The sequence below is a fragment of the Pinus tabuliformis genome, chromosome 2_2 (genome assembly GCF_031772625.1).
Source record: "Pinus tabuliformis cultivar Carrire ecotype Pingquan chromosome 2_2, CPIR1, whole genome shotgun sequence".
In the NCBI taxonomy this organism is placed as follows: domain Eukaryota; kingdom Viridiplantae; phylum Streptophyta; class Pinopsida; order Pinales; family Pinaceae; genus Pinus; species Pinus tabuliformis.
In genome coordinates this window covers 1,133,241,687-1,133,268,591 of record NC_142300.1, presented here as the reverse complement: position 1 = coordinate 1,133,268,591, position 26,905 = coordinate 1,133,241,687, and the positions used below count along the sequence as shown (strand labels likewise).

Sequence of the window (26,905 nt, the reverse complement as noted above, 5' to 3'; positions counted from 1 at the left end):
GTTTGACGCACATGATACCTCGTTGGAAATATCTCTCCGAGGACTACAACTGAAAATGTGATTTTGTTGAAATATCTTGTAGTAATATTGCCAAAAAATCGTTTAGGGCCTCAAAACAGCTTCGGATGTTTAGGACTCGAAAAATTGCCAAAAATAGTAAATTGTGCTACAGTTAAGGAAAATGAAAAACTGAAAGAAACAATGGTGGGAGTCCATGTGGAATAGGTGGGTGGCAACCATTGTCTACCTTGATCAACTTATCCTTTAATAAATACTTAGTTTCTACCTTTGTACTTATTCCGTATGCACTCTCGATCAGTTTGCACACCTGAGAAACACCCAGTGCCTTGTCCTCAAATAGGTACACATACACATAGTATGCATGACACACATATATCCACAAATGACATACAACACCATGAAATACACACACATACATCTGACATACCACACATACACCTACACCTAGTTTACAACACAACACAATACATACTCCTACATCTAGGGTCCAACATAACACAATACATACACCTACACCCATTGTACAACACAACACAAATACCTACACAGAGTATAATATAATGAATGCATATGTCATGATCCCATGACTACACTGCAATCAAGAAATATTAAGCACTAAATCGAGTAATTTTTAAGTGCTCGATCGAGCAATTTTTAAGCACTCGATTGAGCTATTGAGGCACTTAAAAATAGCTCAATCGAACATTTAAACAAACCCTCGGTCGAGCTATTTTATAACTCGAGTTAACAGCTCAAACAAGATTTATGGTTCGATCTAGAGTTATGGCTCGATCAAGCTATATTTTTCGATCTAGCTACCATTAATAATGCAATAAAATTTGGTAGGGGGTTGGTGGATTAATCCTTTTAATGGCTCGATCAAGCCGCTAGTTAACCATGTATACGGCTTGATCGAAGGTTACTTTAACGCTCAATCGAGAAATTTGAATTTTTAATCTAAGAACTTGATTGAGCATTAGAAGAGATTGATCGAGTTCCTCAAGTACTAAAAATTACAGTTTCAGAACACCTTCTGTAGATTTCTCTATAACCCCATTTTGTACCCTAGTGGATTTAGGGCAGAATTTGTCCTTAAGTGGCAGAGTTGACCATGTTGGATTCGTGAAAGAATATTCTATCCAACGACATATGAATTTGACACTTTCGAATTCATATGATATTTTTCATCTAATTTCTTTTAAAATTTAACATTTGAATTTTTTTTGGATAGTTTCAAAGGGGATGAATAAATAATCAATAACATAAAATATACACAACGAATTTAAAAAAAAATACCACTATATTCGTTTATGAGTCCTATTTAAAAGAGTACTCTTGGTTTTTCAATTTATTTAAAGAGTTGGAAAAAATATCTCGTGAACACGTGTGTCTCCAAAATGCAATTGAAATATTACTTGCCAATTTCGAAAAATAATAAAAAATGTATTTTTCATAAAAAATAAAATTTTAATATGAAAAACTTAGTTCTCTCTATGTATAGCATGATCATATATGTGTGTGTGTGTGTGTATTTAAAATTATACATTTTAGACTAAGTTATGCCATGTGAGCACACACATACATCTTAATTTTTGCAAAAATTTCCAAGGACATATATTGCATTTAATGAAAAATTGAGAGATTATACGACACACTAAATTGTTTCGTAAAAAATATCATTAGGAAAACAACTTAATTCTCCACATATTCATTTTTTACTCTGAATAAAAATTTACAATGCTTATATGAATTTTGAGGGCTGCAATTCGATAAAAGAGGAAAAACTTGAAATTTCATTGCCACATTTGGCCCAAAAGTGTAAACCATCTTCATGAATTTACCTAAGGAAGACAATATATATTAAGACAAAATGAAGCAGGTTCTGGTCATACTTTAGGACCAATCTCTGGCATGAATTTCCTAAAACATGTATCTTGCCTTTTTAGTAAAGTATTTTTTTTTAATATTGAAATATTTCATTTTGTCAATTTAGACTTTTGATCACCACAAGAAGAAGAAAATGAAAAATTTTGAATTCAATGAAGCTTAGTTTAATGATGTTTGGATCCATTTTAGATCAATTAAGCACCACTATTAAGGAATATTTATAATATATAAATTGTGAAGAAAATCAGTCTATTTTGTAAATTTATGTCCTCTTAGCATGTAACATGTCACTTTAACGATGAAGGTTGACATTGAGTTTATTATTTTAGTAGATATTATGTTAGAATGTCATAGATGAGCCATGGTTAGTTTAGTTTTATTAGAGTGTCATCGACGAATTATTTAACCCCTTCTTATATGTAGTCACTCTTTAAAAAATATTTCAATGAATGATATTGATAGTATAATTTCTAATATCATTATAACATTATTCATCTAACTTCTGGTTTTTTCAAATTATCGATCTTATTCATCCCATATTTTTTGATAAAATTGACATGATTTTAGGTTGGAGTGCATTGATATTTTCATGTACTTTCAGTTTATTATATGGTGAATTTATTGAAAGTATCTTTTCTGCATATTTGTCTGATTTTGGTTTCATTTCAAAATCAACAATATCGACACTTGATACATTCAATAATCCTCAAATTTTGATACATTCAATAATCTAGGCAATCCACAACATGATAAAAATAATAGTCTTTTTTCCCTACAAAATTTATCTCTCATTTTATTTTTTTCCTAAAGAAAGAAATAAGGCTCTATCTCAACTCAAGGGCTAGAGTGAGGTTGTTGGTGCCATGTCGACCTACAAGTATATTCAAGTGTTCATAATGCACGAAGCAGTTACAACAATGTTCATCATGTCACTAGCAGGGATTTGAACTTTGGTGGGGAAGTTAACAACCATTCCACCCAACCACCCAATACAACCCCAATTTTTAGCTCTCATTTTATTATTTTAACTCTTGTTGATATTATTTTCCTTATGAAACATACTCTGAACCTCAAATTTCCCCTAATTGGTTGGATAAAATAATAACATTTTCATTTCTCAAACTTAACCTAATTAATTAGGTTAGGACTATTTTGATTTTTTATTTCATTATGTGGGGTGGGAAATAAGCTATGGGAAAAAGTTAATCCCTAGCATAAAAATTTTCTTATATTTTTCTCATTCAAATGGAGGAAAATGGTAGCTCATGAAAAACTTCTCTATAATTCCTTTAAAATTGTAGATTTAAAAACTTGTCTAGCCATTCAACTCTATACAAAAAGAGTTTTCAAAAAAATCATAACCAATATTTCTTCCATATAGTTATTTTATCATTTATTTCCAAATATACACACTTCAACACACAAATTAGATTTTGTAACACCTCACCCCACATTTACCTACTTTAACTTGCTCACCAGGGTAAACATGAAATGAAAAATACTATGTGCGACCCAATTTCCAAGATGCACTTATGGAAGATGGAATGTACATGTCTAGAACTGACTGCAAACACCCAGTGACACATTGTCACACTAGTATCAACCTAACTTGACCCAACACTATTTCCTTTTAGTTTCCTTTCCTTAAATTTAACACAACTTTCTATTTTTTGCAATTTTTTGAGTCCTAAACTTATGAAGTTGGTTTGAGGGCCCAAATGACCTTTTTAGGGAAAACAAAGAGACTAAAAGGTGCCAAAATATCTGTCACAATTTCTTTATTTTAGTGTCCTCGTGGAAATCTTTGAAACAAGGTATTATCATAGTCAAACGGAGATCGTATGCCAAAGTTATGACCCTAAGAAGTTGGTGGTCCAAAATTTTCATTTATCAAAATATGTTGGATACATAGTACCTATAGGTCATGAATGCATAGTTTATTCATTATTTTTTTGCCCTCAAGAATATTTGTTTCCCTCTCACACTAACTACAATAAAACATAGATTAGCACATGAATTCATATAAATTGACCATGAGTCATCAAACCATGAATTAGATTTAGATCAAAAGCACATCATATAATAAGAAATATACCAATGTGCATGTAACCAACATTTTACTAGAATGAAGTCATGACAAATCAATCATAAAATCAACACAATAATCAACAGATGCGTTCATTCATCAGAATAAGGAACTAGCTCATATTAACATATGAAAATGCCAACCAAGTCAAGGACTTCCACATACCTCCTGATCATAGATTGGGTTGAACCAAATCTCTCTTTCATACAATCACCCCCGTCCCATATTTCAAACATGAATGTGAAATTATATAGGTTAAACCAAAATATAACCAACTAGGGTTTCCAGAGGCCAATCCACCTCAAACCTCATCCGCAGTTATTTCACCTAAACTAGTCCAAAAATCACTAATAGCCAAAACAAGCTTGGGTGCCTCCAACTTTCTTCACAATACCAAGAGAAATTTTCCTATCTCCACCCATCTGTCAAGTGTTCCAAGAGAAAACCCTTCTTCACCCTCAACCCTTGGGAATTTTCCTGAGACGACCTCACCATGATCCAAAGTATACTAGCCATCCAAAACTTAAACCAAAACAAAGAACCCACTACACCATGGCTATTTAGGAAATGGAAAGACGAGGTTGAAACCACTGTTACTCCAGGAAAATCCCATGCCAATGACACCAAAGAACTGAAATAATTAAATGAAAATGCGATGCATCCAAATCTTAGCAATAGAATCACACATGCAACCTGTTACCTGCAACGTCCACCTGCTATAACTACTATTCCAACATTTTTCTTCGTTGCCCACAAATTTCCCTACTTGCTTGATTCCTTCTCTCCAAGTCCAAATGAATGCTAGAATGCTCCAAAAATGCTCTAAGTGTATATGTGTGTAAGACTGAGTAAGTGTAGCTAAGACTAACCAAGAGAAGCATACAATGTTATCCCTCTCCCTTTGTTTCTTTTTCCTTTTTCCCTTCCTTCAATTTCCTTCATTTTCCATTGCATGCATATTCTTGTATCCACATCTTCCTTTTCTACTATTTTCACTTATTTCTTTCATTAATTGCCATTTGTTGTCTTTTTCCTTTGCCAGTGCCAATGCTAATTTCCATAGGCAACAATAAACCACAATTGATGCCCACTATATTGTTTTTGCCTCCATTCAGCTTGGAATATATTACACGTGTCCCATGACCTTGGTCTTATTTTATTTACATGGAAAATCAACCCGGGGTCGTTACAAATTTTAACTATAAATAGCAAATAAACTACTTTTATGAGACATCAATTATCTCCAACTACAATATGATGGAATCCACTATCACTCTTAAATTTTCATTTCCCTTGTTTTGTTCGTTGAATTTTCTATTGAAGTTTGTGATTGGTATGGAAAATTCTCCTTAAACCTATTGTTCTTCTATGTTGTTTCTCTCATTGCATTTTGTTGTATTTAGTTGTTAAGCTTTGGTTTTCTTATCCCCTAGTGAACATGCTTAAATGAGCATTTGGTCTTCCCAAGCTATTCAATTTGCACAAGAATTCTTTATTTTCACAATAAAAATATAAAAATAGCACATTCCATTACTCAACCCTCAAGTGGGATAAAACAAAATTTTTGAATTGAATGGATACATTGCGTCCTCACCAAAATGGTAGTTACGTATGATTGGTCTTTGATATTATTTTTCAAAATAGGAGAAATTCAAGGTCTAGTTGAATATTTTGTTTGGTCACAGTATAAAAAAAACTAGAAACTTTAGTGAAATTTTGGTCCAGAGAAAAGAAATTTCTCATATTGATCGTCATCCAATGACATCTAGATTTGGAATGCATTGTCGTTTCAATTGCAATGTAGAAAATTTCATGGAGATTCAAATTAGGACCTAGTGCAAGAGTTTTCTAGCCAAGTTGAGGAGGGATGTAATGGAAAATGGAGGTATACTCTTGTTGAAGACAAAAAATCCATCACCCTAGCTATAACCACCGCAATATAAATAGAGGGGCTTTATTGGACAAGCATGAAACAAGGGAATCCATCATTTTTATTTTCTTGGCTATGACTAACAACAAAATTCATAAAAAAATGTTATACTCTTGCCAAAGACACAAAAGCCATCACCTAAGCTATCACCATTACAAACATAAATTGTGAACTTTGTTGAAGAATTATGAACTCTAGAATCCATTGTTTCACTTGTGGTAGGATATGGCTAGTGCCACACTTTAGATAAAAAAGTTACACAAAAATGTTAGACTTGGAATTCAAAAGAATTAGTGAAAGTGAAAGGGATTTTCCCATCAAAGTGGAAAAACTTCAACCTCTTATCAAGAGCAAGAGTGAGTAATAGGTGCCCATTTTGTTGAAATCCCCACATTACATTCACTGTGATTGTGCAACAACTTTTTCTTGATTTTAATGGAAAGGTCATAATTGCTCTTTAATATATCATACTTGGATCTAGTAAAACCCATACTAGCCCTTAACAAAGTTTCAAGTTCTCAATCTCGATCAAAATCTAACTCAAACATTTTATTTTCAGTATCTAAGCATTCCCACTTCACATAGGGTTTAATTTGGAATGATGTGACCTTAACATATTGACATAATGCATTTCTAAAAATTCAACCCTTTGATTTATTCATAATCTGCTCAATCGTGATATCCACATTTGCTTTTTTTTTTTTTTCTTAATTTATCTTCACTTTGCAACTTCAAATTGTCTTCTTCATATGCACTTATTTAGAATAATTGTTTTTGTCTATAAACCATGAACAATGTAACTACCTGCTTCTCTTGCATATGAATAGTTTTCAATCATGAATGCCACCAAACAAAAGAACCATATAAACCATCTGCTTCTCCATGAACAATGTAACTACCTGCTTCTCTTGCATATGAATAGTTTTCAATCATGAATGCCACCAAACAAAAGAACCATATAAACCATGAACCATATAACTGCCTGCTTCTCTTGCATATGAATAGTTTTCAATCATAAATGCCACCAAACAAAATACCAACCTACCTGCTTCTCTTGCATATGAATAGTTTTCAATCATGAATACCACCAAACAAAATACCTCTATTGATGCTTAACCATTTGAAAAGTTATCTTAATACATTATTTGTAAACTCTAATCAATGGACTGATTTTTTATTAATTATCTCTGAATCATTTAACATATATTGTTCCTATCTTCAAATAATGTATAGTTATGATTCACTTTGGGATTCCTTTGACACCATGGGCATGCTAGTCTAATTTCAAAATGAAGTATTTCAAAAAAATTTATACATATATAAAAGTCGATGAAAATATTATTGGAATGAAAATTTGTACTTGTTAAAGAAGGAAGGAAAAAAAACAAACCGGCCAACTTCTGAATGTTTATCCCAGATAAGTGAGTTTTTCTAGTTCCATCCAGTGAGAAAGAAAACAGCTCCATTGGGGAATTCGAAGCCAAAGTAGGGGCAAAGGCAAAGGCAAAAATTAGCAGTAGCCATCCTAACCTCCAAATTCCATTTCCAAGTTAATCTGGAAAGCTATATTCAATTTCCAAGTTAATCTGTAAAGCTAAACTGAAACGAAGCACGAAGTAGTGCGAGTCAATCATAAGCAAAGTGTGGCAAAGATATTCTCTTGTGATATCCGACGTGACGAGCCTACTGTTCATTAGATGTAATAACCATTTGGATTCAAACCATCATTCTGCGGTGGGACTTCCAATTTAAAGCAATAGGCTTTGTCGCCCATTATTATATGGCTTTAGATAGCGGGACAGTAAGGAATGATTCCGGGTTTCAATGCTGTGTTGTAAAGTCACGATGGGAATTCTTTATTGAGGATGCTATTCGCAGAAGCGCCGAACAGATTTATCATAAATTTGCGGTAGAAAATCTGATGCTGAGCACAAAGTTCCATGGAAAACATAATATTTGATAAATCGACTAACATTATATTATTTTGCCTGGGCTGCTTCTCTGTTTGCTCTTGTGCTCTTTTATAGCTAACGATTTTTCAATCATGAAAAAGTTTGAAGGCATGACATATTTTTTATTCCGAGAGTGACAAGTTTCCATAATAATGATAGAAGATATATATATAACAGAACCGCATTTTGATGACATTTATACAATAACTTTGATTCATGCATTCTGCAATAACAATAACTTGCAAGCAATGTATAGAAACCTCACTTCAGTCTGTAAACACCGAACCTACGATATTGACAGACAAAACTTCACAAAATTTTCCTCAAATTCAAAGCTAGTAGATTCCTTATCTCTCGCATGCATTTATCACTTTACTAATCACGCCACACAAGCCATCTCCTGGTAGCTTACAAGCTATTATCAAGGCTCTTTGGACCATCTAACACTAAACTGAAGAGGCCGCAGGGGTGCGTCCCTTCTGAGGTTCCGCTGTAGTTGTAGTTGTGGTAACATAAGTGTCCTCATAAGAACAATAATTTCCTCCAAAAAATCCAGCGTGGATAAGTAAGATATAGAAGAGTTTGGTTGCAGACACAATAATAAGAAACGATTCCAACGTTATCTGCACACAAACCCAAACTCACCAAACGTTATGAGTCATGACAGTCTGAAAACTCAAGCAGAGAATTGGACATTGGCGACGAATATGAGCGTCTGAATGAAATAAAAAATAACAGTACTACATACCAACTTTGTGTTTCGACCTCCGATATGGATCTCCTTGCATCCCAATCTACAGTTTTTGTGAGTGAAAAATCATTAGCTCATTCTCAATTTGTAGATAAAATCATACTTTTATTAATCTCTCATATATATAATGTTAGTATACAGTATGTAGCTAGTAAGTAGAAATCCCTATAGTACTTAAAGAACTTATACTAGTTATATATAAATACATACATACCCCATAGCAAGTAATGTGAGAGCCCAAGCTGTCATGGAGGATGCAGTACTGGAAGCCAAGCTCTGTGCATTCCAAACTCGGAGATGATGGAGCCCTGAAAGGCATGAAGCAGCTCCTACTACGGTGGCTATCAAAGCAAAAATAATCATGAAACCCGTCGCTTCATTCCCCATTGGAAAATACAGCGGAAAAAATCCCACGGGAAGAGCTCTTCTGCGACCTGCAAATTAATCAATCAGTCATGATATAAAGCAGAAAAGAATATTATGCACACTAGAAGTCCTAAGTTATGACACATGCATATACCTAAGAAGAGTATTTATGGTTTAGAGATTAACAGGTACCAGTAGAGTAAGTGTGGTCGACGGCGTTGTTGAGAACCCATCCGGCAATAGCACCCACAGTCAGATATATGCACAAATTCAGAAGCAGGAGCAATCGCGCTAGAGACTTCACCGCTCCCAACGCCATTAGAACTAAAATATAGAAATTAGAAGTACTGACCAAACGGAGCTTAATTTGGAGACAGAAAAATATAAATTACCAATCTAGACTATACACTAGATGCTTGATTTGTAGAGGACTAGACCAAACTGAAAACAATGCCAGCTGGATGCAGATAGGAATTACTTAAACAATATATCACAGAACAGGTGTGGGATTGCTCCTGGCAACTCCTGCAGGCTTCTGCCAACGGAAGAGACACGTATTTATGGAAGTAAGCCAGCTTAAAAAGGAAGAGCCAGCGGGGACAGAGAGCAGGCTGGCCCCACAAAAGAACTGGCTGTGCCATGTAATACAGCCGTTTATCCAGCGATAGCAACCTTTCTTTACAAGAATCCCGAGTGAATGAACGTATTTAGTGCTTGTCACGTTCAGAGGTCCCATTTGTCCATCCATGGCAGCCTGGAAGGATGTTGCAGAAGCAATTCCACGCTTTTCTATTGGAAAGGAAATCTTTTTCGTCCCAGAACATCTTTCGCATTGTATTGGAATCGCGCACACGGGATTTGAATTGGAAAAAATGGTATTCGTTATATTATTTTATTTTTCTCGGACTTTTTAACTTTAATTTGAATCATTCAGGCTGCTTTGACGTTACACGCCATCCGAAATGAATGGATGTGGGGTTCGATTCCTGGGTTTCCTTTTTGATAAATAGCATCATAAATGAATTGGGTGTGGGGTTCAATTTTGGGCGAGTATAACAGAATCGAATATTTGTTATCGACCTTTTGTAAGGGAGAAGTCTTATTGTGCACGTCATAATTTCAATCCAAACAGTATCCGTACGATAAACAGTTGCTCTTATTATAAGAATACTAATTTTAATTTTTTTTAGTTGAGAAGTGGGAACAATTATTATACTATCAGTTGCTCCAAAAGATGTAAAGGGAGTTTGATACTATTTTTAAATTTTTTTAGTTGAGAAGTGGGAACAATTATTATACTATCAGTTGCTCCAAAAGATGTAAAGGGAGTTTGATACTATTTTTAAATTGAAAAAACTATACTTTAATTTTCATAATGAAGCAAATAATCATTGAAACATTAAATATAAGTTTTTTTTGTGTATTTTTTTCCTAAGTTTATAATATGTAAGTATATTAGAGTTGGTGAACAAAAATGTTCTCAAATGCTATCTCAAACATTAAATACTGGACACTTAATGTGCCAATGCCTTCTAAAAATCAACTAAAGTAAATTAATTATGTCATATTTTATAGTAGTCTAACTAATAGATGAGAAAAAAATTTTGAGCATTTTTTCTAGTTAATTTTGCTCAAAATTATGTATAGATTTTTAAAATTCATAAGTTTAAGTTGTTTAATTTGTAAAAATTGAGTGTGTCACAAATCCATTTATGCATACAAAAACATTTATAAAAAACAAGAAATTATAATGTGGTTAATCGCCTTTCATTTTCCTCAATCTGTTGTCCAGTTCAAAATCAAAGCTGGTTAATGCACTCACGCTTTCATTGTTGAGATCAGAATTCTCCTCATTCTTAATTTTGTAAACCTTTTCTGAGGATTGTCGTCTTCAGATATTTCTAAATCAGGTGCAGAACTATCATGCACAATGATCACCTCTTGCAATCCTTCAACAACATTCTCATTAGCAACAATTCCATCCTTTGCAAAAGGTGATTCTAAGAAACCACTTGACCGCTTTATACAAATGCAATATACAAACACGCACACAAAACTCTGATACTACAATTACAATAACTAAACCAATAATGACGCAATTCTTTTTAGTATTTTTGAGTCGAATTTCTTAAAGGATGATGAAGGATTTTATTTTTTTGAAATAGACTATATGGTAATGATGGACATGAAATTCATTTTAATAGATATTATTTTTTTGAAATAGACTATATGGTAATGATGGACATGAAATTCATTTTAATAGATATACGTAATTGGCTTGTCATTTTAATAAAAAATGAAACTTAAAATTAATAATCATTTTCCATATGTCGTTATTTGTTCCAGCCTTACCCTACCAAACATGGGCTCCAGATCAAATTTGGTTTGACTTCAAATTCTACATACTAATATGATTCAATACAAGGTTTTTCCTTATTAGTCCCTACCATTCTAAGTTTATAGCAATAAAGAAGATTATCCAGATTAACCTAATGGAAGTTGTATCATGGCCTATAGAAAAAATGACTTGCATTCATTAACATTCCTTAATACTAATGCCTATATTTTTTTGATGGCCACATAATTATTTCTTCTTGGTAATGATAGTGATTATGGATGTCATTGTTTTTAGCTATAATGAGGTCTTCTTGTGTTGGACTCCAACCTGCATTCAATTCTAAAATTTAAGGTTTTTAAATTCTTTTATGAAATTAGGGTTTTTTTACATTGGATAGCCATACTTGAATTCCAACATATTTGAGATCCTAGTTGAACTCATTCACATATATATTATGCATGTTTTTGTGTATGTATTTAGAATACATTTATGATTTTGTAGCCGGTACCGAATCAAGTTGTGGCATATTAATGTACCTTTAAAAAATGATTATGATTTTTTATATTTTAATTTATGTGACACAATCACTTAAAAAAATACTAAATGAAAATTTGATCCGGTCAAAAATCACAGTTATGATTATTAAATTATCATTCATATTATATTTTTGTAACATAAATATATTTCAACTACAGATTTAAAATCTTTAGAAAAACAAAGAGATATAAACAAAGTCAAATTAAAAAAAATTAGAAATTTGGGAAATCTGCACATAAGGTGTGGCCCTTAGTGTGAAATAATCCATTTTCATTAGCATAAAATATATTAAAGAAACAATAAGACATTTTCTATATTCGAAGAAATATGAGTAATGGTTCGCGGATTTCAGTACTTTGCACGCGACAGCCAGAGATATGTGGCGATTACAGTTGAAACTGTGCAGATTTTACCGTTATAGCAGCATTTCAATCTGAATAGGCAAGTGTCGTATGGCAACTGCCACCGTGAGGCTGCACAAATTGTACTGCTGAAGGATCGAGAGTTTGTTAATGCTCCCAAACTATAGGGCCAAGTGGCAGCCATAGAGATCCTAAAATCCTCGTAGCTTAAGATTTGTCATCTTAAGGCCAAATGGAAGCCACATTTTCGATTTCGTTTCAATTTGTCATCTTTCAAAGTTTAAGTTTTGGATTTTTTTATTAAAATTATGTTGTACAAATCTATTTTTGAACGTTACAAGAGACTCAGATTATGGAGATGAAACCGTTCAAATTTATAATTAAAACAAAATTAAAGAATTCCAACTTAAATTTAAATTGTAACAAAAATAATCAAAACTTAAAAAGTCTTAATTATTTTTCAGAATAAGTATTTAGAATTCTATTCTTTTCCTTAGCCTGGGTTTCTTAAATAAATATTCAATTTCTTAATAATTTTTTTATTGAATAAAACTTTCATCATTGAAACTATTCTATTAAGATTTTAGTCCATTGAAATTTTCAATGGTCAAAAGTGAAAAAATAAAAATAACACCCTCAAACTATTTTGAATTTTCACTTTTAACACACAAATTTTATACTTTTGAATGCTAATTTTGATGCCTTTGGATGCTATATTTCCACAAGCAACAAATGTATTGCAAATTGCATAAAATATCCATTTATGATATACCCAGAAATTAGAATTATTATAACCTAACTTTCAAAGTGAATTTCAATGTATTTCATGACATCTTTTCTTACTCCCTGGATATCATGGTTTCATTCATTGTAACATGAATCACAACTTGAACTCACATAATGGGTAAGCAGTTCAATATCCACCATTGTCATCAAACACAATGCAGTCATATGGCTGGAATCTGTAGTTTCTCTAGCCAATGGCAGAACAAAAAATGATTTCAATTATTTGAGAGTAAACCAGTCAACTCTTTCACTTTTCTGGCATAAGTTTCACATTAATAAGATTCATTGTCATGATTGGTTGGTTATATAAAGTCCAGTAGCCAGTTACAGAAAAAATTGTGAGATTTATTAACTCAAATTATATAAAACCTAGTTGCAACTACAATCAAAATACTACGTACACTTGATATCTGCTCTGGTACGTGAGATTTTACACTTGATATACATCTTTCGATAGTTAAGGGGAGAGGAGTGGAGTGCTCTAAATACTAATCTTTTTTTTTAGAAGAAACAACATGATATATTATATAAGATATATAAAGAAACAAATACATTTGACAAATAGACCTTCATAGGGGCTATTTTAGCCAACTTAGGATTTCCAAAAGTTGACCAGCCCATTGAGTTGACACAAGATGCTGACAAAAAGCATGATAATCAGAGACATTTGCTGAGATGGGAGCATACAGATCTCTCCAAAGAGAAAAACAGTATTCAGATTCTTGTTCTAGAGATTCCAAATTTGCTACAGTCATAATCAGTGCTGGAGGGAAGAAAAAGACCAAAATACTAGAGGCAGAAGAAAAATTAAAAACAAAAAAGATTTGAAATTAAGAGCCTGGTAAGGAAAAGTCCTGGATAGAGAACATTTCCTCGCCATATTTTACCTTCATGTTCCATATACCTGGTTCCAAAAGAAGACCTTCCTTTGATAAGATATCTGCTTGCTGATTCTGTGACCTGTAAATGTGTTGGATGGATCATCCTTCCATTTTCCTCCAAAGGTACCTGATTCTGTCCAACTAACCTGCAAGGTAAGGGCTGCTGATATGGCTCTTTCTTGCTACAAAATCAATCATGACTTTTGAATCTCCATAAATTGACACAAGCTGAATGTTAAAGAAAAGGCAAATGAATAAAAGGCTTGCAAGAGCCATCGCCTCAGCTTTACTATTCGTGCCCTTTCCTCCATTCCAGGCAATCAGATATTGATCATTTTCATTCATGATATGTGAATGCCACAACCACATGAGCCATTTTGGGCAGCACCATCGAAATACGCTCTCGGGAGTGTTGATAGAAATTGTGCGTGCTCCTTTTGATTACACATTTTTTGCTTTTGTGGTTTTTCTGGTAAGGAATCATAAAGAGCAATAATGTTTTGTAAAGTTCACATAAAAGGCTCTTTACTGTTCTCAAAAATAATTTTGTTTCTCCATTTCCATATGCACCATAGACAAATAATAACAAGAGGTCTCCAAGATTCCTTTTGCCCGCTCCACCATAGGAAAGCTTCTTCAGAAGAAACATGAGAGATGTGAGGAAATTTATATAGCTTTGCCAGTTCTTTCCATAATTATAGAGTTCAGGCTTCTGTGATCCATATCAATATTGTGAGAGATTTTTCAGCGAAAATCACATGGAGTACCATTTGTCGACGCGTTTCGAACCAACTAGTGTGGTTCATCGTCAAAACAAGTTGAAGAAACAGATCCAGCTTAGCATGCTAAATAGTCTGAGCGGAGCCTCCAACAGCTAACTCAATAGGACCTGGGTCAAAATTATTATATTAGTTTAATTAGTAAGATTTAGGACCAGTATCTATAAAAACAAATAAAATATTATCGAGGGTATTCAAGAAATATTATTAAAAATATAAGTTAGTTAGAATTTAGATAAATAAATGACCTTATAATATATGAAAAAATTAAATGCCTAAATATATAAATCAATATATAAAGCAATTATATTTAAAAGTATTATTAAAAATTAAAAGTTAATTAATAATTAAAAGGAAAATTAGGTGCATAAAGTACCTTATAATAACAGAATATAATAAAGAATATCAAATATCAAAAGATGTTACTTTAGTTAGAAAATTAGTTAAAAATAATTAGATTAGAATTTAAATGGAAAATTAGTTATATAAAGGACCTTAAGTAATATGAAATATATATAAAATTAATTGAAAAGAGAGCTAATTTCTAAGTATTATCAAAGTTAAAAGCTAATTGGTAAAAAGTGATAATAAACTAATAAATAAATACAAATAAAAAATAAAAAATAAAAATAAAAATAAAAAATAAAAGGGAAAATTAATTAAATAAAATAAAATAAATAATATTAAATAAATAAAAATTAGTTAAAAATAATGTCAGTTAAAAATAAATAAATAAATAAAAATGATAATAAAAATCAAATAACATAAAATAATAAATAAATAAAGAAATATAAATAATAAATAAATAAGTAAAAATAAAAATAATAATAATTAAAAATAAAGATAAAAGAAAAAACTTAAAGAGGAGGGCAGAAAAACGACTAGGATGAGAGTGCAGGGACCCAACACCTACTGACTTTCCAGCCATCCTCTCTATTGAGATTGCTTGGTCTCTTTTCAATCTCAAGCGCTTCCCTAAATTTTCGATGATGGAAATGCGAGACCTTAGCAATAACACTAGCCTCCTCAATACAAACATGATGATTGGTTTTCTCAGCTTGTTCAGCTAAAGCGGAAGACTTAGCTCTCCTATGCCTAAGATCCGCTGCGTGCTCACTAATCCTTTGATTAATGGAGCGACCAGCCTCCCCAATATAGGGGGTCCCACAGGAACAAGGGATCAGATAAATGCCCTTCATATCCTTAGGGTCGATCGGATCCTTCACCGATCTGAGGGACATACGAATGGTGTTCAGGGGCCTAAAGGTCACAGGGATACTATGCTTCCTGAGAATCCTTCCAATTCTATCGGTGGTCCCCTTAACATACAGAAGATGGACACCAGGAATTCGCTCTTTTGGTTCTCTTTTAGACTGAGAATTCTTGGAAGCTTTAAGGAAAGCCCTCTGACCCATGTATCTACTATAACCATTCTCAATAAAGACATCAAGCAAATGGGGTTTTTCTTTCTCAAAGCTCTTCTTGTCCGAGATCCTCAGGGCCCGAGTAGCAAGGGTATTGAGAATACCCATCTTTTGAGCCGGGAAATGGTGGGAACTGGCATGAAGATACTGCTCCGTATGAGTTTTCTTTGGAAAAACTTGATGGGCGAGGGAACCATCACTATTCTTAGAAATAAGAATATCAAGGAATGGAAGGCATCCATCAACTTCCTGCTCCTTAGTGAACTTAATGGCTGAGGATTGCTTGTTGAGATGATCAAAGAAGAGATCAAGCTCATCTTGGCCATGAGACCAGATGACATTGGTGTCATCCACAAACCTTCTCCACAGTTTGGGCAAGATCCGGGAAGAGTTCAGAGCCCTGGACTCAAAATCTTCCATAAACAGGTTTGCAACAACAGGGGAAAGGGGTGAGCCCATCGCAACCCCACAGGTTTGCTCGAAGAACTCTCCCTCAAAACTGAAGAAAGTGGAAGTGAGACAGATCTCAACCAACCTGGCCGTGTCAGGATCCGTTAGGCGGTTGATCACATCCATGGCCTCATTAATAGGGATGCAAGTGAACAGGGAGACAACATCAAAACTAACAAAAATTTCCCCAGGATAAAGCTTATTGTCCTTTAGTTCTTCAATAAAGGAAGCAGAGTATTTTACGAAGGACTCCATACGACCAACTAAGGGCTTAAGCTTTAACGCAAGGAACTTCGCAAGAAGGTAGGTAGGGCCTCCAATGGTGTTGACGATGGGCCTTAAGGGGGCACCTTCCTTGTGAATCTTGGGGAGGCCATAGATTCTGGGGGTAATAGGGTTGCTTTCAATGAGCTTATGGTGCAAGGAACTCAATGAGCCAATGGATTTAATGGCCACAGCCACATTTCTAGCCACCTTCTTCAAAGGATTTTTGGGAAGCTTTTTGTAGCTACCACTATTATGAAGATGATCCAACATCTTGCTGCGGTAATCATCCCTGTTAAGAATGACGGCAGCCCCACCCTTGTCTGCCTTAAGAACAATGATATCCTTGTTCTGGTTTAAGGATCTGAGAGCTAAAGATTCTTCCTTGCTGAGGTTACTCTTAGGCGGCTTAGCCTTTCTCAAGGCAACTGCACAATCCTGCCTAATAGTATCCTTGATCCTATCAGGTAAACTTCGGATCCCAAACTCAATATCACAAATAATGTCCTCCATAGGGATTTTTCTAGGGGCTAAGGCAAAATTTAAACCCTTGCCCAAAACTTTAAAAACAGAAGGGGGAAAAACAAAACTGGAAAGATTAATAACCTTGTTACTAGAAGGAGAAATACTAGCAGCCCTTTTATTCCTATTATTTTTCAAGTTAGAGATGCTTTCGTTAGTCTTGTCCATCCAGTTATTATTAAAAATATTATCATTATTGATATCATTATTACTAAAATGAGTATTATTATTATTATTAACACAATAACTATTATTATTACTATTATAAGTAATAATGTCACTATTATTATTCATATTGTTATTATGATTCATAATACCATTATTACAATTCTTAATGAATTTACCATTATTATAAGTGTTATTATTATTATTATTATCCTTAATAAAGTTATTACCATTAATCATAATGCGTTCATTACTGTTAATATCACTATTATAACTCTTATTACAAGTGCTGCTATGTTTATTCATGGTATTAATATTAAAATTCCTATCAATATTAAAGAATTTATCATTATTATAAGCGTTATTATTATCATTGCTATCCTTAATAAAATTATTATCATTAATCATAATGCGTTCATTGTTAATATTATTATAACTCTTATAATAAGTGCTGCTCCGTTTATTTATGATATTAAAATTCCTATCAACCAAACCAGCGCTATCCTCAGGCAAAGCAACCCCCGTGGGATCTCCAAAATTGAACGAAGAGCCGGGGACGGGGATCGAACCATCGATAGCCTCTCCTTTGCTTACCGGGAACCCGGTTTTACCAGGCGACGGGGACGAGGAGCTATCCAATGGTGACCTCGAATCAAAAGGCTCCACGTTAACCAAACCCAACCGGTCTGGGGAGGCGGAGGATGCGTCGGTCGATATCGCAGTTGGATCCGAAACGCCGAAATCAGGCACAACACCATGGCTGCTGCCTGAAGAAACGTGTTTAGGATCCCTGGCGACAGGATCGAAGCATTGCCCCGCAACGCAGGTACCAGGAATAACGCTGCCCTGAGAGACAAACACCATTTCATGCTCTGCGCAGAGAAGACCCTGCTTACTCCCATCCGGTAAGACAGAACCCATTGCAGCTGAATGCCGGTCTGCAGAGCACGAAACGGCTTTATCAAAGTGCGCTGAGGTATCCAGAGACGGGAAACCAGAGACTCCATCTGAGCGGCCAGATAACCAATCATTCAACGCAGAGATTTGCCCAGATGAGATACGACTATGGGAAGCAGCTCCCATGGCTCTATCAAGAAACTCTGAATTCCCAGCTAGTCTTAGAAACTTAGAAGCTTGCTTCTGCTTCTGAATCTCCTCTAACCGAAGAGACTTCAAAGCAGAACAGGCATCTATTCTGGCCCAAAGGGAGGCCGAAAATAAGTTTCCAAGATCCAGATGCAAATCTAAAAGGACCCGAGAAAGCTGACTCAAGGATTTTCTGACCCTACTGATTTCCGCCCTTATTAATGCCAAACTCGCCTTAAGGAAAACCTGATGGTTTCGTGGAGTGTGAAGGCGGTGCTTAATCCGGGCAAAGATAGGAATGACAATTGAAGAACATGTGGAAGTTGCTTTCTTCATCGGACTTACATATTAAATAGAGGCCCGGACCATACCAACATCTCTTTTTCAGATTCTCCCGTGTTAGATTTTTATTGTGGAAGACCAGCCAAGAGAATAGAATCGCCTTGGAAGGACATCCCGATTTCCAAAAGGCTGGAGGGAAAATCGAGTTTGGGGGAGCATTCTTCAACCCTATCAGATTTTGATATATGTATTTTACGCGAATCAGTGAGATTCCTTTTAAGTCCTTCCAAATAAGAACATCAGCTTCCAACGATCGGTATATGCCACAGTTCCTCAAAAAAGTTCTGAGATTTCTCCATTGCCAAGCAAGATGATCCGACATCCCCATATTGTCCGCCTCTTTCCAAAGAGGGAAAGGGCCCTGCCATTCAGCTATCAGCTTGTCCCAAGTGAAAATTCCTTTTCTATGAAAAAAATTTAGGAGAGAATCTGGCAGAGTGATTTCCTCCTGCCCACCTAAGAAACAATCAATCCCAATGAGAATCCAGCTACCAGATTGAAAACTCCAAGTTAAGTTCCTTAAGAAAAACTTGTCAACCTTGTGGAAACTCAGCCATATCGCTGACCCATAATTGGATCCGATTCTTCCCAACCTGAACCAGTAAGAGATATCTTTCCTTCCCATATATTTCTCTTTTATTGTATTGCACCAGGGACCCTCTCCATAGTGATTTGCATAACAACACTTTACCAAAACTTCGCAGATCCGATAGGCCCCATCCACCTAATTTCTTCGGCCATGAGATATCATACAACTTATATAGATGAAATTTTCTTTTTTCTGCTTGGCCTCCCCATATGAAGTTAGCAGTTAATTTGTTCATCTTCTTGATAATGCTTGCGGGAAGAAAAAACAAATGGGCCCAATAAATAGCTAGTTGAGTTGGAGCTGACTGAGATAAAACAATTCTTCCAGCCATCGATAGGCATTTAAATTCCCATAATGATATCTTTTTGTAGTACCTATCTATTAACCATTGCCAGTCCAGTTTTGAATAACCCTTTGCTTTTAGCTGGAATCCTAGATATTTTATTCCATGCTTTATGGATCACGCCTCTATTCCAAATAGAGCAGATAACCATTTTACTAAATCCATGCTGACATAATTATGGAGAAAGACTGACTTATGTTCATTAATTTTCATCCATATGGCCTTTTGGAAACGTCTTAAGATGTCATATAAGCATGTCCAGGTGAGCCTGCATAACATTGCAAAAATGAGTATATCATCCACAAATAGGTTGTGTGAGATATAATTGTTTCTACAGATCTTCAGTGGCTGGCATCTTTTGTCATTAACTGCCCTGTTTATGTGAAGACTAAGAGCATTCATTGCCAATATAAATAGTAGAGGAGATAGTGGGCAGCCTTGACGCAACCCTCTTTCAGCTGGAAAATAAGAGGATGAGATTCCATTTTTTATGACTGCATAGTTCACCTTCTCAACACATGCCATGATCCACTCTATTATATTAGCATTTATACCAATCTTTGCAAGTAAACATCTGATGAAGCCCCAGTCCATGCAATCGTATGCCTTTCGGAGATCGATTTTGAGGATAACTACTTCACTTTTTTTTTAGTGCATGGAAAACAAGCTTTCTTGTGTGTTTGCAACAACGTCCAAGATATTTCTTCCTTTTAAAAATCCATGTTGATCCTTTGTTAAAAAATTTGATAAAGTTACCTTGATTCTTTCAGCAATAATTTTCGAGATGATTTTAAAAGAAATGTTACAGAGAGATATCAGGCTGAAATCTTGAAAATATTTTGCTTCCCCCTTTTTTGGGATTAGAGAAATTAGAGTTGAGGAGATTTTCTGGTGAATGCTTCCTGATATCCTGGTACCTTCTACCATCCTTAGCAAATCATGTTTTATGATATCAAAGAAGTGGATGAAAAACTCAATCGACCAGCCATCTGGGCCTGGTGATTTATCCCTCTTGAAAGATTTCATTATTTCTAAAAGTTCTTCCTCCGTAATTGGCTGAAAGAGATGCTCATTTTTTTCGTCATCAAACATCTTTGGAAATAGGTCGATGCCCCATAAGATGTCCTGAATTCTACAATCCTCTGATCTCTTATATTGATTTTGAAAGTATTTTACAGCCTCATCTGAAATGTCTTGTTGCAAGCTTAGATAAGCCCCTTTTCCATCACTGATCTTCCAAATTGAGTTCTTTTCACGTCTTGAGCTTGCAAACCTGTGAGAAAACTTTGTATTCTTGTCTCCTTCCTTTAACTAGATGGCCCTGCTCTTTAATCTCCAAAATGCTTCCTCCTGCCCTGGGATTTTTTGTTTTTGTCTTTTAAGCTCACTTATGAAGCATCTTGTATTGAAGGAAAGTAAATGTGTAGCCATCTCTTCAAAAGTGTTGTCCAGCTCCTTTTGAATTTCTCTAAGATTTATTCTATTTTGAATCTTTTTGTTGATCTACCATTCTTTAACAACCTTTTGCATGTGAGACAGTTTTTCCCTGAATGTCAAAAACAGGGGTCTATTACCTGTTGTAGACAACTCCTTCCAAGTTCTTTTCACAACGTCATTGAACTTTGATTCTTCTAGCTAAGACCTATTAAATTTGAAATAGTACCCCTTTCTAAAAGCCTTTTCTCTCCAGCTTAAAAGAATCAGCCTATGGTCTGAGATAAACACATTTCCAATTGTTGAGAATGGCATGCCCAATCTATCTATTATGCTGACGTGTAGAATGAACCTATCAAGTCTTTTTGCTATGTATGCCCCTTCGATCCTTCCATTGTCCCATGTTGGGAGAATTTTGGGAGGTCTTATGTCAATAAGATTCTTGTGTAATAATTCAAATCTTATACGATCTGCTAGAGGATATTTTTCCTGTTGATTCCCCAAGATTCATCAGAATTTAAAGTAGCATTTAGATCTCCTGCAATCATCAGAAACTCAATTTCTAGAATTTCTGATACAAAAAGTTTTTCCCAAAATGGTATTCTGTTTTTATAAGGAGCCTAGATGTTTAGAATGTTGATTGGAGAGTCTTTCTCTCTAATCGATGCCGATATGAGAATGCTCGCAAAACATCTGTAGGCTTTTGCTCTGATCCAATCTGGATTCCATAAAACCACCAGGCCTCCCGAGAGGCCATTTGCATTCAAAGCAGACATATGCCAAGAGGGGAACATTTTCCTGAAATAGGAGACAGATACATGAGAGTTATGCATGGTTTCTTGGATCAGAATGATTTTTGGTTGTTCTAAATAGAAAAGATTCTTTAGTTCCAAAAATTTTCGGCCTGCCCCCAGACCTCTTATGTTCATGGATATTATGAAAGTCATTTAGAAGTTTTTTTGGCCATGCTTGCTCTAAGAGGCCCTTCTTCTGACATATCAGTTATGGGAACATCTGTGAGGGAGAAATTCTGAAATTCTCTGTTAGCAACATCATCTCTTCCTCTGAAATGTCTACTATCCCTGTTGTTTTTCCTTCTCACTGTGATCTTTTTTGCAGAATTCAGACTTATATGAGGAGAGAATGGCTTCCGTGGCTTATATATAGTTAAGGGTTCAAATTCAAGCAATTTTTTACTTAAGAGATATTCCAGATCGTTGCCAATTGAATTTGATGGGGATGAAGCAGGGGAATTTAGTGGTATTGGCGAAACCATAGGTTCCTTTCCTTTTCTTAATAGGTTTCTTTCCCTTCTTGGAGATGAGGAGGACGAAGGAATAAAGGTGATATGAGGTTCCAAGCTTTCAACGTTGTAAGGCTAGGGAATCGGAGGGGGGGAAGGGACTTCTTTATCAATGGCAGGTTCCTAGGGAGGAATGGAAGGGAGATAGTCAACTTTTTTGTCAAATGGGGTTTCTGACTTTCCTTCAATTTCCGGTATGGTGCTCTGAATCTGAGGGCATAAATATGGAGAAATTATACGAGGGTTTTCTTCAGTATTAATAACTCTTTGCAGATCGCTATATTCAGATGAAGTTAAACTTATTTCAGGGGATAGAGTCTCTTTCCTATGATTATTTAATGCAGAAAGAGATTTTCCATGATGAAGGTTATTTGAAAGAATAGGCCGTCGAGAGTAGTTTTTGATTAAATGCCCCGTCCTATGGCACGCTGAGCATCTGAAGTGGACTCCCCAGATGTCCAGTATCTGATTACTTGTTAAGTCCCTCTAAGATATCTCTATATGGTCAGGGAACCCACCTCTGTATGCTTTTTCTATGAGTACCCAGGCTACTCATTTGTCCTTTTCCCCTAAGCATCTAGGATCAACATAAACACATTTACCTATTGCATTTCCTATTTCTGTTAAGGTCTCCTTCAACCACAACTCCAGTGGAAGACCAAGGAGTTTAACCCATATTAGATTATTAGACGGAGTATTCTTTAGCGGGTTGTAGCCGATATACCATTTATAAAGTGCAAGAAAACTCCTTCCCTATACCCATGGATGGCTTTGGATGGTTTCCAGGTCGTTTGTACTCAAGAAATTGAAGCAATACCATTCTTTCATCAATTTGGCTATTATGGGAGAATAGCCGATCAAAGGTTTCCATTTAATCTCTATCCACTTCCGCATCTCAGAATCATCCATCTGTGGAAAGTACCACTGGCCAACGAGGGCTAAATCCTGCAAACTTTCGATGTGGTAAGTCAGGAAGATACTGTCCAACTTGATCACAGCCGAAGGAGGGGTGGTTTTAACAGGCATCGTATTCTTATTGTAGCCATTTGAGGTCTCGAATTCAGCATATTTCTTTTGGCGAAAATCTTTTTGCTGAAAAAGCTTTTGTTTGCCTTTTCTAGTTTTAGCAGACTTTGATAGGCCACCACTATCCACGTCCTTAGAAGGTAAAGACGGATGTACAACCATGTCATCCAACGTGGCATGATAGTCATTTGACAACATGGCAACACTATGACAGTTTTCGGCTTGAATGGCTGCTAAAATCATGGCCTCCGTGACCGATGTATCTGACACAGGATCCATCATTTCAAAATCCCATTATGTCCTATAGGTCGTACTGAGAATTTCCTAAATAGGATCTTCCAGATCAGGTAATAAACATGCAATGAATGTAAGTTGTCCCTTTTTGAATAAAATACCCAGAGAGTAAATACCAAAAACCAGAAAACTAGGTCCTCACTGACTGGATAAAACTGATAATAGGAAGCCTCGGGGATATGAATTTCCCTTTTCCAGAAGAGAGAAAATTCCAAAGAGGCCAGTTATCTTCTGAATTTAAGGAAGGATGACGTTTACATGAGGTAGCATGCAATGGAAAGGCAGGAAGTTTAAAAAATGGTGGCTTCTATCAACCCAAAATGTCAGACATTAACTCGTAAAGTACCGATTCCTTTCTCCAAAAGATTTGAGACTGAACTTCTCTTCCCGAGACAGATTCAGAAGAGGAGGGAAAATAAACCAGAAAAATTTCTGGTCCTCGGGAAGATGAACCCTGCCCGGAATAACTAGGAGGCAAGAGAAGCAAGGCTATCTTTGGTTCTTTGAAAAGTTTCAGAACGAAACCTCAGAACATCCAATACAACAGCAATATATCTCAAGGATACACCACCAAGAACCAATTTTGAAATGGATGTCTTGACAGGGTTTGTATATTCCAAAACAATTCTTTAATTTATCAATGGAAACCCACAACCAGACCGAATTATTAGGACTTGACATGAGAACTTGAGCGTAAAACCCATAAAAGCAAGATAGGTCATAGGGAGGGAAATTCAATCCTTTAGCTATAACCGATATTCAAACAAAAGATTGAACCAGTAATCCAGTGCTCATAATTCATATGAAATCTAAAAAACCCTTTTTAGAGAAGAATTGCTCATTAAATTTTTTAGATTTCACACAAAACAAAAAGACTATCATTTTATGCTAACAAAGGACTGACCTGTTGAGCAACGAGCGTTTTTTCCAAGTGAAGAGCACCGCTGAATCGAGAAGAAGACACTGAGCCATGCGAGACCCCGCAAAACATAAAGATTCATCCCATAGTACTAGCTGGCCAAAACTCCCACTCAGGAAACTGATAAGGATCTTACTAACAAAAATACTGTCCCCGCTAGCCAATATGCAAATTTCCTCCCAGTGCACTTTTGCAAAAGGCCGAAAAAGGAAGGGGGAAAGAAACTAAATAGGAGACTTGAATCGATAAAACGGGATAGAGGTTCAGAGTAATAAAATCTCAAAACCATATACTATTCAAATCTCTGCCTATAGTGTCCTCATTTGGCAGAATTCCTAAGGATGATGCCTCTGAACTTTCTAATACAGTAACTACAGGCTCGAAACAAGGAAGGGTGGCTAAACAAGAGAAGAAAAAGATAAGAGGAGAGTTCAAGCTGATAAAAAACTGCAGAGTCAGGGGGAGACAGCGAAAGAGGGAGTGACCAAAACTGCAAAACCCAAGTTACCTTTGACAAATAGAGTGTCTGTGAGAAAGACACATCTGAGTCTGTTAACCAAGTATCAACCATAACTGTGCACGTAGCCTTCTGCCTTGAGCAACTTCAGTAATCGAATGACACGTTTGAGCCTGCAGATTCAATCGTGAACCTCTGCTGTGCACGTAGCCTTCATGCATCCTTCCTTCGATTGTTCTGGCTTCAAGTCTTACTCTTATTGAGTAGAAGATGAAAAGCGTTCAATCCTGATACGTCGATCAAAAGTGCTCTCCACTCGTCACCCGTCACCTGATCGATTGAGGACCAAATAGATAATCATACCCAATTACCATCTATCACTCTTATTATTAGTTTTGAAATACCATTCCATTATTAATCTTGTTATTTTTTGTTCGCAAATGCCATTCTATTCACAGATTGATATTTTGGTGTTCCATTCTTCTATTGTATAGATATATAACACAGACATGCTATGGATTGATTGTCGATTCAAACAAATTACAGCGCCAATTTCCTAAATTACAAGCCTGTCTTCAGAATTACTTCACGCTCGCAACTTGTAACTTTTTTCTCTTGCTCCGTTTTAGTCTACCTTTTCGGTTTGGTTCTATGTCCCAATAGTGGAATTTATTTGTCAAATGTTTTCACAGTAGCCACAAATGTTTCTTATTTTTTTGTGTTCTTGTAGTAAAATGTCGGATATTTATGATGTGTTGTTTGCAGTATTACTGTGTTTGTGCTGCTTTTCCTTTTCCAGGAAAAATAAAAATGGCATATTTACTTATTTCAAATATAAATTGTATATTTACTATATGAAAGGAGGAGAAATTTGAATATACATTGCAAAAGAAAAAATGGCATATTTACTAGTCCTGAAAGAGAAATTTGAATATACAATGCAATTCAGGAAAAGTTGTTGACAAATTTAAATATACATTGCAATTCAGGAAAAGTTGTTTGTCAATATTAAAACATGACAATGCCCATCAATATTAAAACATGACAATGCCCAATTACTGCATACATCAAAGAGAATTGTCATAGAGGCTCTTCTAACAAAAACTTGCATCCAAATCTTCCCTGTGGAAAAACAAAAAAATAGAAATTGTTTTTCAATATCAAAACCTGACCCAAAGAAAAGGGGATTTTTTAGCCACTTGTTGTGGCTAGTCTCCTCATTGGATGTTAATCATATAAGCACCTGACAGTGGTTGGGGTTAATCATACAGGCATATGACAATGAGCCCTTGATATTTTTCACTGCTTGGCGAGGTCTTCCATGCATTTCACATCTGCCACTGCTGAAAATTTTTGGACAAACCCCTCCTGCAAATTACTCAAACAAACAACCAAAATCAACAAAAGATTGCAACATCCCCCGTTTGAAATGCAAACAGAACAATTTTCTTAATCTATAAATTTTCACCTGTCGACTTACTTGCCAGAGGGAAGGTTGTCTTTGATAGATTTCATGTGGAAGAGAGGGCCGCCATGGGGTATCAATGGAGGTGAGAAACCCCATGAAGAATGGTCGCTATCTGTCATGTCGTCTGAGGAAGCCGTGGAATC

At 35.3% G+C, this 26,905-nt stretch overlaps 1 protein-coding gene across 1 annotated transcript; it reads right to left on the bottom strand.

Annotated features, from left to right (window-relative positions):
* Window positions 1-8,039: 8,039 nt before the first annotated feature.
* LOC149197379 (membrane protein PM19L-like) lies at window positions 8,040-9,602 on the bottom strand. Its single transcript, XM_089403898.1, has 4 exons — window positions 9,186-9,602; window positions 8,842-9,061; window positions 8,625-8,670; window positions 8,040-8,499 (listed from the first exon to the last, which is right to left on the bottom strand). Exons 1-4 carry the CDS (start codon window positions 9,310-9,312, stop codon window positions 8,323-8,325), a joined length of 570 nt encoding a protein of 189 aa, XP_089260024.1. The 5' UTR covers window positions 9,313-9,602; the 3' UTR covers window positions 8,040-8,322.
* Between the last annotated feature and the right edge of the window lie 17,303 nt (window positions 9,603-26,905).